Source organism: Sinocyclocheilus anshuiensis, unplaced genomic scaffold, assembly GCF_001515605.1.
Source record: "Sinocyclocheilus anshuiensis isolate Anshui unplaced genomic scaffold, SAMN03320099.WGS_v1.1 scaffold840, whole genome shotgun sequence".
NCBI classification, from domain to species: domain Eukaryota; kingdom Metazoa; phylum Chordata; class Actinopteri; order Cypriniformes; family Cyprinidae; genus Sinocyclocheilus; species Sinocyclocheilus anshuiensis.
The window spans coordinates 513366-525301 of record NW_015552598.1 but is presented as its reverse complement, the minus strand read 5'-3'; the positions used below and the strand labels follow the sequence as shown (position 1 = coordinate 525301).

Genomic DNA, 11936 nt, shown 5'->3' with positions numbered 1-11936 from the left:
GATCACAATTCTGAAAACAAAATAACAAATTACAAACGCAAATGCAAGTCTAAAAAACAAAATAATTCAGAAAGCACAACAACAATTCAGAAAACATTATAACAAATCAGAAAACACAGACAAATTCGAAAACAAAATAACAAGTCAGAAAACACAACGACAAATCCGAAAACAAATGAACAAGTCAGAAAACAACGACAAATCAGACAACCGGAAGAGGTAAGTATAGTTTGAGACAGCGCCATTGGTTTGGGATTACTCACCGCTGACTGGACGAGACATCTGTCAATCAACGTATACAGGGAAAAACCAGCCGAAGAACAGCAGAGTCCTGGTAGAAAGTTCGGAGCTGGTATTAAAGTAGCTCAGTTTAAATGAATTGTATGACTTGCCATTACTCTACGGGGTACTCTATTGCTAAAAATACTGCTATTTTCAATTAGTGTAAATAGAATCCATTGCTAATACGAGATTTGAAAAGGGAGGGGAAAAAAAAGTTTGGCAAAAGGCGGGATCGAACGCAGGTCGATTGCATCAAAAAGCCAATGACATACGTTTATTCATCTGCACCACTGGAGCTGATGTTTTACAGCCACTTTTAACTAAATTTGTTTTCGAATTTGTCATTGTGTTTTCTGACTTGTTATAATGTTTTCTGAATTGTTGTTGTGCTTTCTGAATTGTTATTTTGTTTTTTAGACTTGCATTTGCGTTTGTAATTTGTTATTTTGTTTTCAGAATTGTGATTTGCTCTGCACTTCTCGGCCACTGTACTTGACAGCCTCAGATGCCATTCACTTTCATTGTAAGGGAAAATCCTTGTGAACCTTTTCAGAATTCCTCATTTTATGTTCCATAGAGGAATTGAGGAACAACATCAAGTAAATGATGACAGATTTTATTGTTGATACCTGCGCCACTCACCGGTCTCGAGTCCCACGGAGGAGCTCCGGAAAGATAAAAGGAGGAGTGACGAAAGAGATTTCTCTCTCGTCCAACACTGTCGTCACTCCTCCTTTTATCCTTCCGGAGCTCCTCCGTGGGACTCGAGACCGCAGTGAGTGGCGCAGGTGTCGCGCATTAGCATTTCCTTCACCGGCCTTGCTCCGTTTCCACTGCTCTCGGCCCCGCCCCTCTCTTCACAATTGTATTATTTTATTTTCCTTTACATTTTCTTCATTTGAAAATGACTATCTAGCTAGCCAAAGAAACAAGAAATGTCATGAGGTTGAATAAATGTTGACAGAAATGTATTGAGTTTAGTTTATAATTTTATTTAATTTTATTTTGTAACATTTATTTGAAGATCCAGCTAGCCAAACACTATCCATAGAGGAAACAATAAATGACTTGAGGGCAAATAAATGTTAACTGAAGTTTTATTTAATTTTATTTTATTTTGGGTAATCTATTCCTTTACCAATTATTTAAGGAACACTATCCAACAACATTTTTTTTTTCTTCCGTTTTATTGTAGTTTATATATTATTTTGGGTGATCTATTTCGTCAACATTTATTTCAAGAGAGTTATCCAGTTATGCAGGTCAGATTTTTGATTTAGTTCAACTGATGTACTCTGATATATCTGTAAGGTTGAAAGTTTATCTTGCTGTCTGTCACAGTTCAACAAGAGCACCTTTGCAAACTGATAAAACCAGTCTCATTTTTCTGTAGGGGCATTCCTTCCGAAAGTTGTGCAGAGCAGTCTTATGTCGCTGCTCGCCATCCCGTTCATCGCAGTGGTGGTGTTTCTGTTGGTCTGGAAGGTACATGTGGTGGTGTGCTCTGCTGAGCCTTCAGCATCACAGCCGTTTCGATTTCAATCCTGATTGGAATTTTTCTTTTTCCTTTTGTAATGCAGATGAAATCTAGAAGAAATGCCCCACAAACTGAACGGAGTCCAGAAGAAGGTCCCGCCCTTTTCTCAGGAGAGGAAGCCAATATACCCCCATTAGATGTGGAGATATCTGAAAAGTAAATATTCAAGTCTGCATAGTGTGCTGTACTTTCCATTGAGTCCTAAAATATTAAAAAACTTAAAAAAATGAAATACATATTAAAGGGATAGTTCACCCAAAAATGAAAGTTCTGTCATTAATTACTCACCCTCATGTCGTTCCAAACCCGTAAGACCTCCGTTCATCTTCGGAACACAAATTAAGATATTTTTAATGAATTCTGAGAGCTCTCTGACCCTCCCATAGACAGCAATGTAATTACCACGATCAACGCACAGAAACGTAGCAAGGAGATCGGTAAAATAATCAATTTTTGAACCGTAATTTTACGAAGCTACGATATTACTTTTGTTCGCAAAGAAAACAAAAATAACGACTTTATTCAACAATTCGTCTCCTCCACGTCACCCTAGTGCCATTTTGGAGAGTATCCACTGATCGTAAACAACGTATACTGTTCTGTGTCAGCTGCGCCACACGGATACGTTTTCTATGTTGTTTACACTTTGATTTGAATGAAAACAACGTATCCATGTGGCGCAGCATGTTTACGTTCAGTGGATACTCTCCAAAATGGCACTAGGGAGGAGACGAATTGTTGAATAAAGTCGTTATTTTTGTTTTCTTTGCATACAAAAAGTAATCTTGTAGCTTCGTAAAATTACGGTTGAACCCCTGATGTCACATTTCTGGACCTTGATCGTGGTAATTACATTGCTGTCTATGAGAGGGTCAGAGAGCCCTCAGAATTCATCAAAAATATCTTAATTTGTGTTCCGAAGATGAACGAAGGTCTTACGGGTTTTGAACAAATTTAAATTTGTGAAATGTTTTGCATTACTATTTTTTTATGATTTGAAACCTAACAAATTTAAATTTGTGAAATGTTTTGCATTTCTATTTTTTTATTTATTTTTTGACCAAATATCATTTTAAAAAATGTGTACGTTTTTAAGTGTTGCTTAGGTATCCAAATATTATTGGGGTCTATTTTTGTCCTACCTATTGAGCTGTTTCAACACACCAGTTAACGCCAACTTCCTGTTTTCCTTTTCCAGAAACAGATTAAATATTATCATGGCAGTGTAAATCCAGCCCCAGCTTAACCAACGCAGGTAAATAATGTTCTTATTCTAAATGAAGTACCAACTTAACCTACTTTACAGCATATCATTTCACAGAGGCCGCAGCCATTCATTTTGTTTCTCATTAACAACATTTCAGTCACTCCTTCAGACGGCACAACGGACAGGAACAAACAAGCACCACCTCCGAAAGATTCTCTTACCGAACTTCTAGTTGTGAAGGAAGGAATCATACTGGCCTGAGACGCAACAAACTGCTCTTTGAGAACTGATGCCCTCTCTTATCAACCACTGCTGAGCCCTTCGGGATAGATACAGTTGCTCCTTCTGAGAACTTCTGAGAGTCGCTCTTTAAAGCTTCCTTCTCCTCTTGGAGACCGCAAGGAGACTGTGCCGGAGGAATTCGATGAAAAACAGAATGAAAGCAACACAGCATTGGATTCAGCTGGAGGCGTCAAATAGCCAAGCGCATTTTTTGGAGAGCAGGAGCCGCAGTTCAGAAGGAGGGCAGCCATATTGTTGCTTGAGAGCAGATGGCTATCTAAAAGGAGTTAAAGCAGAATTGACTACCTCCAGCGGCACTGGTCCATCTCCTTCTTTCTTTCTTCATCCTTGTTCTCTCTCTTTCTTTTGGTCTGGGTGTCCAGATAGACGCCTTTTCAGTTTTTTGAGTGCTTGAATCAGTAGTCGTTCTCAGATTGTATCATCTGATTTGTGAATTGTTTTTATTGTCACTATAGACTGGTGGTGTGGACTTAATTTATTTATTGTCTGAATATGACGACACCTGCATGGCATCAAATATCGATCGAGACGAGGAATACCCAATCGTCTCAACCTTAAAATATCCAACAATCCTTAATCGCTTGTGTATTTCGACAATAAACTATGCATGCTAGCCGCAACCTTCTAAGTACCATTATAGCTCCTCACAGATGCCATTAAGCGTTTTTAAAGCTATATATCAGTACACCCGTGGTTTATGCAGTTAGTTTTACATTATGGCTTTTTATGAAGTCTGCTTCAGTGTTTTTGAAGTCATTTAGTATGAGGAAATTTCTGGTGGCTGCTAATTTTATAGACGACTCAGCTTTTGTCAACGGTCAAATCTGCCATACTAGAGTGAAATGCATCAGTCAGACTTTAAATATGGGTCAAAACTAAATCAATTAGTATTACGTCAAACAAAACGGTACACCTCACACCACAAAACGCGACTTTTTCGAATACAGGACGCCATCGGAAGATCTCGCTAGCAGTAATAGAAAACCTACATATATGCTTTTACTCGTAATTTTGTGCCTTTTCACAGCATGGCTCTCCCTGTAAAGATTAATTTTGGATAACCAGCCATATATTTATTACGGAGAAAAAAAATAATATAATAATGATATTGCACTAGTTATATTCAAGAAAATTCCTCTAGGACATTTCAGATGACTTTCCAAGAAAAGCATAACACGATCCGGTTCCGGCTTCGGTCTCCTGCTGAGTATGAATCAATTTATGCATGTTCACATCTGACGTTTTACATGGCTTGCGCTTAATCTGTACTTACTGATTTATGATAGCTACGACTCATATAGACAAGTGCTAATGATTTCGAGATGAAATTCAGCTGAGTGAATAAAGACTAATCATCTCTCACATAAAAACTATTGTATGACTTCAAAAGTCTTTGAAGGTACTTGTCATGTGTTGCTGCTGTGAAGAGCACAACGCAGGAGCAGGATAAGGAAACCACATTTATTCTTAACAGAAATTCTTAGAATTGGGAAAACACAAACACTATAACATTGACGACACCAAACACTAGACCAGTGTTTCCTGAGGAGCCATGGAAGATCAGGGGACTCGGGAGGCCATGGCGGAGCAGGCAGTTCAGGGGGCCATGGCGGAGCAGGCAGTTCAGGGGGCTATGGCGGAACAGGCAGTTCGGTCTCCGTGGCCTCGACACTTGCCTCGACCACTCTGGTCGGAGACGTATAGCCCACCCCAAAATTTTCTTGGGGACAGAAGCCCTCTCTGGGTCGGACTCGGGGACAGGTGCCCTCACTGGGCCGGACTCAGGAACAGAGGCCCTTTCTGGGCTATACTCGGGATCTGGGGCCCTCTCTGGGCTTGACGTGGGAACAGGAGCCCTCTTTGGGTTCCTGTTGAGCTCTGTGACGTGAGTGGGCTCCCTGTTGAGCTCTGCGACGTGAGTGGACTTAGAAGCACTCTCTGGGCTTGACGTGGGCTCCCTGTTGAGCTCTGCGATGTGAGTGGACTTCCTGTTGAGCTCTGTGACGTGAGTGGGCTCCCTGTTGAGCTCTGCGACGTGAGTGGACTTCCTGTTGAGCTCTGTGACGTGAGTGGGCTCTCTGTTGAGCTCTGGAGAGCATTCTGGACCGGACTCTGGAGAGCATTCTGGACCGGACTCTGGAGAGCATTCGGCCTCCTGATTCTGGTCTGGGGCTAGAGCCATCTCACGAATCGGGTCAGGGGCTAGAGCCATCTCTCGACTCTGGTCAGAGGCTAGAGCCCACAGTCTCTTCCTTCTCATTCTCCTCTTTTGGGCTGAGGATAAGGAGATTGGAGCTGGCATCACAGGGCTTGACAGTGGAGCGGCCGGCGGGCTTGAGAGTGAAGTGGCCGGTGAGCTTGAGAGAGGAGCGGCCGGCGGGCTTGAGAGTGGAATGACCGGCGGGCGTGAGAGTGGAGCGGCCGCTGTTTCTGGGCTGAGGACTGGAGAGGAACTTGGGAGAACTCAGGGAAGCGCAGGTGGAATAGAGGGAGCGGGCTCATTGGAACGGTATGTGGAGGGTGCCGGTGGATGGTGAGCTGAAGCACCCACATGCTTCCGGATGGGAACAGGATGATTATCTACATCAACTAAGAAATCCAAGCCAGTAAAATCGAGGATGTAATTAATAAAGTCAGCTACGGGTCTATAACAGTCATCAGGAGAAAGGACTCGAAACAAATTATCATCGTCGAGTCCCATCCAGAAGTAAGCATTAACTGTGTGATCGCTCCAGCTCACCAGATGTACAACACTCAGGAACTCAGGAGCAGGAAACTCAGGAGCAGGAAAAGGAAACCACATTTATTCTTAACAGGAACTCAGAGAACTGGGAAAGCACAATCACTATAACACTGACGACACCGAACACTAGACACAGGAAACACTGGGCTTAAGTAACAAGGAACTAATGAGGATAATTAAGGAAACACAGGTGAATGGAATGACAATCAGACATGAGGGAAAACTAGGTCACAGAGCACATGGGGAAAGAAAACGCAACAAAACAGGAACAGAGAACGTCCAGGGGTATGACAGTACTGATACATATGGACCAGTTTTATGATGCCTTGTATTGCTGCACAATAACAAATCATTCACTTTTATTATTATGTCATTCACTTTTTATTACACTTTTATTATACAGACAGTGACCAGGATAGTCTTCAAAAAATCCCCTTTTTGTGTCTCACGGAAGAATAGAAATAATAACGTGAGTTTGCAAGGACATGAGGGAAATGATAAGAGAATGTTCATTTTTAAGCGAATTGTTCCTTTAAGAGTGTGTGAAGTTGTTTGTGGTTATTTGATGGTGTTCAAAAGGCTTTTCTTTCCATTTGCTAGGAAATAACACGCCACAATCACATGTACTGAGTCTGGTTAGGGTTCAAATTTCATTTAAATGATACCATTCTCTTTCCTGTTAAATGAAACAATACATTTGGAATGTAATTATTGTGAGACTTTTTACAAAAGCTATTCCAAGGAATATCCATAATGTAAACATTTTAACAGAGCATTTATTACTTCAGTATTGTCTAGGACCCCATTGATTTTCTGTATGAAAAAAAAAAAAACAGTAGACCCACTGGTTAAGAATGACATGAGGGTGAGTACATATAAATTTTTAGCCAAACTATCCCTTTAAGTGCTTTTACTCCTGTAGCATTTTAATCCCCCAACTGGTTAGAGGCTGTTTATGGGCTCAATACAAAACCTGTGGAGTGAAAATGCACTACACATAAAGCTACAGATCACATACCATCAAGGAGCTGTTGTAAAAGTTAGGCCCAACTCTGAGCTAACAAGAAGGTCGAGACATTTTAGTTGTTTTATCATCAGCTTTCTTGCTTGCTGTGGCGTATTTGGCGCTACCTAATGTAAACCTGCTGTGCAAAAAATCCTCCAGGTCCTTTAAACACCCCTGCAGGGTAATACTTCCTTGTTAACTCAGTAACATTGCTCACTAAAAAACAATTATGGAAGAAACAAGCGTTGTTAGGAATAATTTAAGGGTTTAGGAAGAAGTAGCGCCAAAACTGGGAATTCGATCTTGTTTATTTGTGCAAGTTAGGAATATATGAACAGTCATTTCTCCCTGCCGTGCTTGTGTGGGCAGCGGCTTCCTGCTGTGCGAATATGCAGGCGCTTCGGCGCGCTACAATAAACTCTGCCGTCTCTTGAATCTTGAACCCAGATTAAAGAATGCATAATAAAGATAAAAATGAAAGCGTTTTTGCATAACAGTCTACGGCTCGCTCGCCTCTGCCCTTCTCAGCGGCCCCCTCGCATCCCATTAGTGCCGTTTGTGTGGGTTGGTATATGCTGGTTGAGAGCCCAGGCAGATGACACTATAAGCCTGTCCCCCTGAATGCCAGCCTCTCCTGTGACAGTACGTACATTAACAAAAAAAGGGCTTTTGAATGTGTGACAAAGGTCTTTATGAATTTAAATTGTGTGCGTTTTTTCTCGGCGGTGGGAATCGGCACAGGACCTTAGTCACAGGTCATGTGGTTTAGGGTTACTAAAAGCCTCTACCAATAGAGTTGTGTTGTGCGCTTTTTGCCCTTTTACAAAGCCCTTTCTGCAACCGCGAGAGAAAGCGCTCACCCCCAGGTGGGGAGTGGAGACGGACGAGTCGGGTCCCTGGAGGCCGTAACCAGAGGCTTATCAGAGCCCGACGCTGTTCTGTAATACTCCTGTGAAAGGCCTTCTCCGCCGCCTCCCAATAGCCGCGTCTCTGGGCAGGAGGCTGTAATGGCGATCTCGGTGGCCCCTCTGTAAGCAACGAAGGAGCGAAAAAGGGGGGTCTGTCTCAGGACGAGGCCAGAGCCGAGCTGGGACGGAGGGAGAGATGACACTGCCACGTAGGCGTGACAGAAGAGAGGAGAGGTCTAATGAGTCAGAGGGGAAAGGCTCGGGTTCTCCTCAGGGGTCCCCCCCGTGAAGCGTCACCTCACGGGGCGCAGGTAGACACGCCCGGCATTCGAACACCACCGCGTTTCTCACGGGCTCCCCGAGGAGTGCTTGTGTCGTGGCTCAAAAGGATTGGATAAAGACCAGGAAGGCTTACACCAGTTCAATGACATTCAGCTTAAAACCGCGGATGAGTAACCTGAGATTTGCTGATATGACTAAGGCGAACACACTGTGGGATGAAGATAAATGTCGCGCTGCTGTGCGAGTCATGTCACGATGATCGGTTGCTTTCTTCTTGGCTGCTACGCTGATTGAAATCCTAAAGTTTGTTTTGCCAGTAATTTTGCCAGCTGATACAACTGGCGGCATACCATGGTGGCCTGAAAGGCTTCCCGTGAAGAATTTCGAGTGAAACTGGAGCACCTCAAATTGTGTTGAAACTGATTTCAGGACAGGCCAGGATTATGCATTTATCACACAGAAGCTCTGAATAACAATCTTTTGTCAAAGCATTTAGCAGTCACTTTTAAAAAGTAGTTATTTGTCCTTCTGTGCAGGAAAAATATATAATGCAATTCAAATTTTGAAATTATCATTACTATGTGTAGCTTAAGAAAAAAATCCAGTGCGCCACAATAATGTAAAATGCATTCAGTGCTTCAAAAAAATTCTAAATTCATTATATAACCCCACGCATCACTCTGATTCCAAGGAGGATAAAGGGTGTGTAAAAGGAGGTGTTTTCTTTTATCAAAATGAGCACTGTTGGGTGTTCATATTGTTTGCTGCTGTTTGAAATGCCGATTCTTTTCACACTATTCCATTGAATAATTTCAAAAGAGTAACTTGATAACCTTGAGGGTTTGGCTGCACGTCTAAAATATATTAGACACCTTTCCCTGGAGGTTTTCAGAAATAACATGAAAGACACCTATTTCATACATATATGTCGTGGGATACAGCGAGTGCAATATTGTAGGCTTATTGAACAATAGGGCCCAAATTATTGTTGTGTCTTCCTAGCAGATTTATCTTGATATTTCAACTTGTGGCTGATTTTTTGATTATATAGCTATGCAGAAGTATTCATATCAGACTCTTAACCAAAAGAACAAATAGCCTATATAAATAGGCTATCATCTGAAACAACTGTGTAATAGTTCACCATTTGTGCATAAAATCTGTTTTCACATATGAATCATCAGTGATTTCATCATTACTGTTGCACTAACATTTAATGTTGCAATCAGTTATATATAGGCTAAATATTTTATATAAAATTATATTTATAGTTTATAATTATACTATATTAGAATTCAAAATTAATTTTATATAAAATGAGAAATTCGAAATAAGATAGTGTGTCGTTTGTCAACGACAAATTGAATTAGTTATTAAAGTTTAAATTAGTTGTCTTGTAACTGGTTATCTTGATACGCATGCTCAGTTGAGTGAGCGCGAGCTAGTCTAGCGATGAAAGCCCTTATATGGACATGGTTTGAGCGCGTTTTATGCAAATTATTAGCGGTTATTAGTAGATTTGAATGTACAAACAACCGGATTCAACGACTTTACAACGAAGGTAAGAACATATTTTCGTGTTTACTCACCTGATGAATACTGCGTGAGAACTTTTCTACACAAAAAGCAGATGTTACCAAAGAGCACAGATTTTTACTCTTAAAAAATTAGAATGAACGTTGAATCATGACGTCTGACGTGTAAAGTTACTGCATTCCTAATCTCCCATTCGTTCTCATTAATCATTTCATCGGTACCTACACGGTATTTTCACTGACGGAACAATTATAATTATTAACAGGTCTTATATGTATCCGGTTAACTTCAACATAACTGCTGGTAATTCTCAAGGGTTATTTCATGCCAGAGCATTGCTCTTTGGCACTTAGTTAGCCTACTTAAAGAAAAAGATTTGAAAGTTCACCTGAACTTTTCCATCATTAACGCTTGGTCTGCCGCCAAGTACTTACAATTCTATAGAGTATGTCCACAGTCAATGTGACACATAGAGGATGATAAATTAAGCGTATGACTAGAGGTGAAGCGTTTAATTAAATATGGAGAAACCCAGTGAACACGACTCTCTTAAAGTTTATCCAAACACAGAACCTCTGCCAGACTGTCGAAATGAAGAATCACTAGCATTAGAAGTGGAACATTTATCTCATGTATGAGGAAGCAACAGATGAGTAATGATAAGAATCACAAAAATGGACATTAATGTCATGGTTTCACCCCGATGCTTCCTTTATCAACCTTATCTTAATTCAGTAAGTATATCAAATGTGCAACCAAGGCTTATGGATCTTGGGATAGAATTCACAGATATGTTACTGCATTTTGTGTGAATCCCAATCACGTAGTATGGACCTTTGTCACATTTCCGGGTTTCTCAGCAGCGGAAGTCGTCATAGTTGGGTTAACCTGAATAGCAGTGAATGGGAAAGTACCACAAATATATTTTTTGCATTCCCATTTGCTCAAATAGCAAAAGAAAAACTCCACGATAGTGTTTTCGTGACTTTCAATAAAAGGAAACAAATTGAGAGAGACTGATAACGGCAGTCAGAAGAGAGTACAATGTCAAATTTACTGTCCCTCCCATAGACGCTGCATTAGAAACACCCTCGCATTAGCGTTAACTGTTTTTTTTATAATTTAATGCAAAGGTGATATAATACAAAGAATAGTGTTATAAATGTGCATACATTTTTAAAAAAATACAAATAGGAAAAACTTTCGAGGATTTACGATGCTGATGACCGTTAAACACATCATCACAGTCTTGTGAAAAGGGTCCATTGCAGTTGGTTTTAAGAACAAACATCTGAAACGCTCTGTCCTACATTTAATGGTCCAGTCATTAGTGTGCATATGAGGTCTTTGTAAAAAGTTCCACTTAAACCACATATTTGATGAATGAGGCACCATTGAAATGCAGTGCTAAAGTTCCTGATGTAGAAAAGATCCTTAAACAAACGTTTTTCCTTTGAAACAAACCACCACTGCAAATCGCTTCCTAAGCGAATAACAAAACAGTTTACATGTGCTTCAAATCTCTATTACCGGTAAATTGTTTTTGAGGTGTGGATTTGCCAAAGTGGGCATTTAGTGAGCAAATTTGTGATACAGATACTCTGCATAACCCCTGAGAAACATCATTTCTAATTAAATTTAATAACAGAGCGGCTCACCGACCCATTCCCATGCCTAATCTTTCCTGATAAAAAGGGGAAAACAGCTCTGAGCAAAGCTGAAACACTTGCAAAAAAGCATGTCGACAAAGTTCTCCCAGGCTGTTGCACCTGTGTAAAACTCGATTGTCAATATTTGTATTGCCAAGTCAAAGTAATACATTACACTCTTGATTGGCATTTAGTGGGTTTGTTAAACCCTTTCTTTCTCTTTCTGCCGCACCCTAACACATGCAGTTGCAAGTATCCGATCTTCCTATTAGGGATGGGCGATATGGGCTTAAAAATATATCACGATATTTCTGGTATTTATTACGATAACTATATCAATGACGATAATTCAGGGAATCCTGTTTCTTTTAAGAAAAGTATTATCTTTCCTATTTTTACCCAAAATAGGGTGAGCATTAACCTCCTGAGACCCTGCATCCTCATATGAGGACATTATATTTTAGTGAATTTCTCTGAGACTAT

At 40.7% G+C, this 11936-nt stretch overlaps 2 protein-coding genes across 2 annotated transcripts in view; one reads left to right on the top strand and one right to left on the bottom strand.

The window, feature by feature from the left end:
• The window catches only part of LOC107665732 (kit ligand-like), a 21157-nt gene extending 16496 nt beyond the window's left edge, over positions 1–4661 (top strand). The window contains exons 7-10 of the mRNA XM_016456741.1: positions 1676–1767; positions 1863–1975; positions 3018–3074; positions 3184–4661. Coding sequence (XP_016312227.1) covers positions 1676–1767; positions 1863–1975; positions 3018–3048 — 236 coding nt within the window. The 3' untranslated portion in view covers positions 3049–3074; positions 3184–4661. The remainder of the gene's footprint in view (positions 1–1675; positions 1768–1862; positions 1976–3017; positions 3075–3183) is intronic.
• A 3273-nt stretch (positions 4662–7934) lies between these two features.
• Positions 7935–11936, bottom strand: part of LOC107665681 (transmembrane and TPR repeat-containing protein 3-like) — a 55282-nt gene continuing 51280 nt past the window's right edge. Inside the window, exon 15 of the mRNA XM_016456666.1 lies at positions 7935–8106. Within this exon, the coding sequence (XP_016312152.1) occupies positions 7935–8106 (172 nt within the window). The remainder of the gene's footprint in view (positions 8107–11936) is intronic.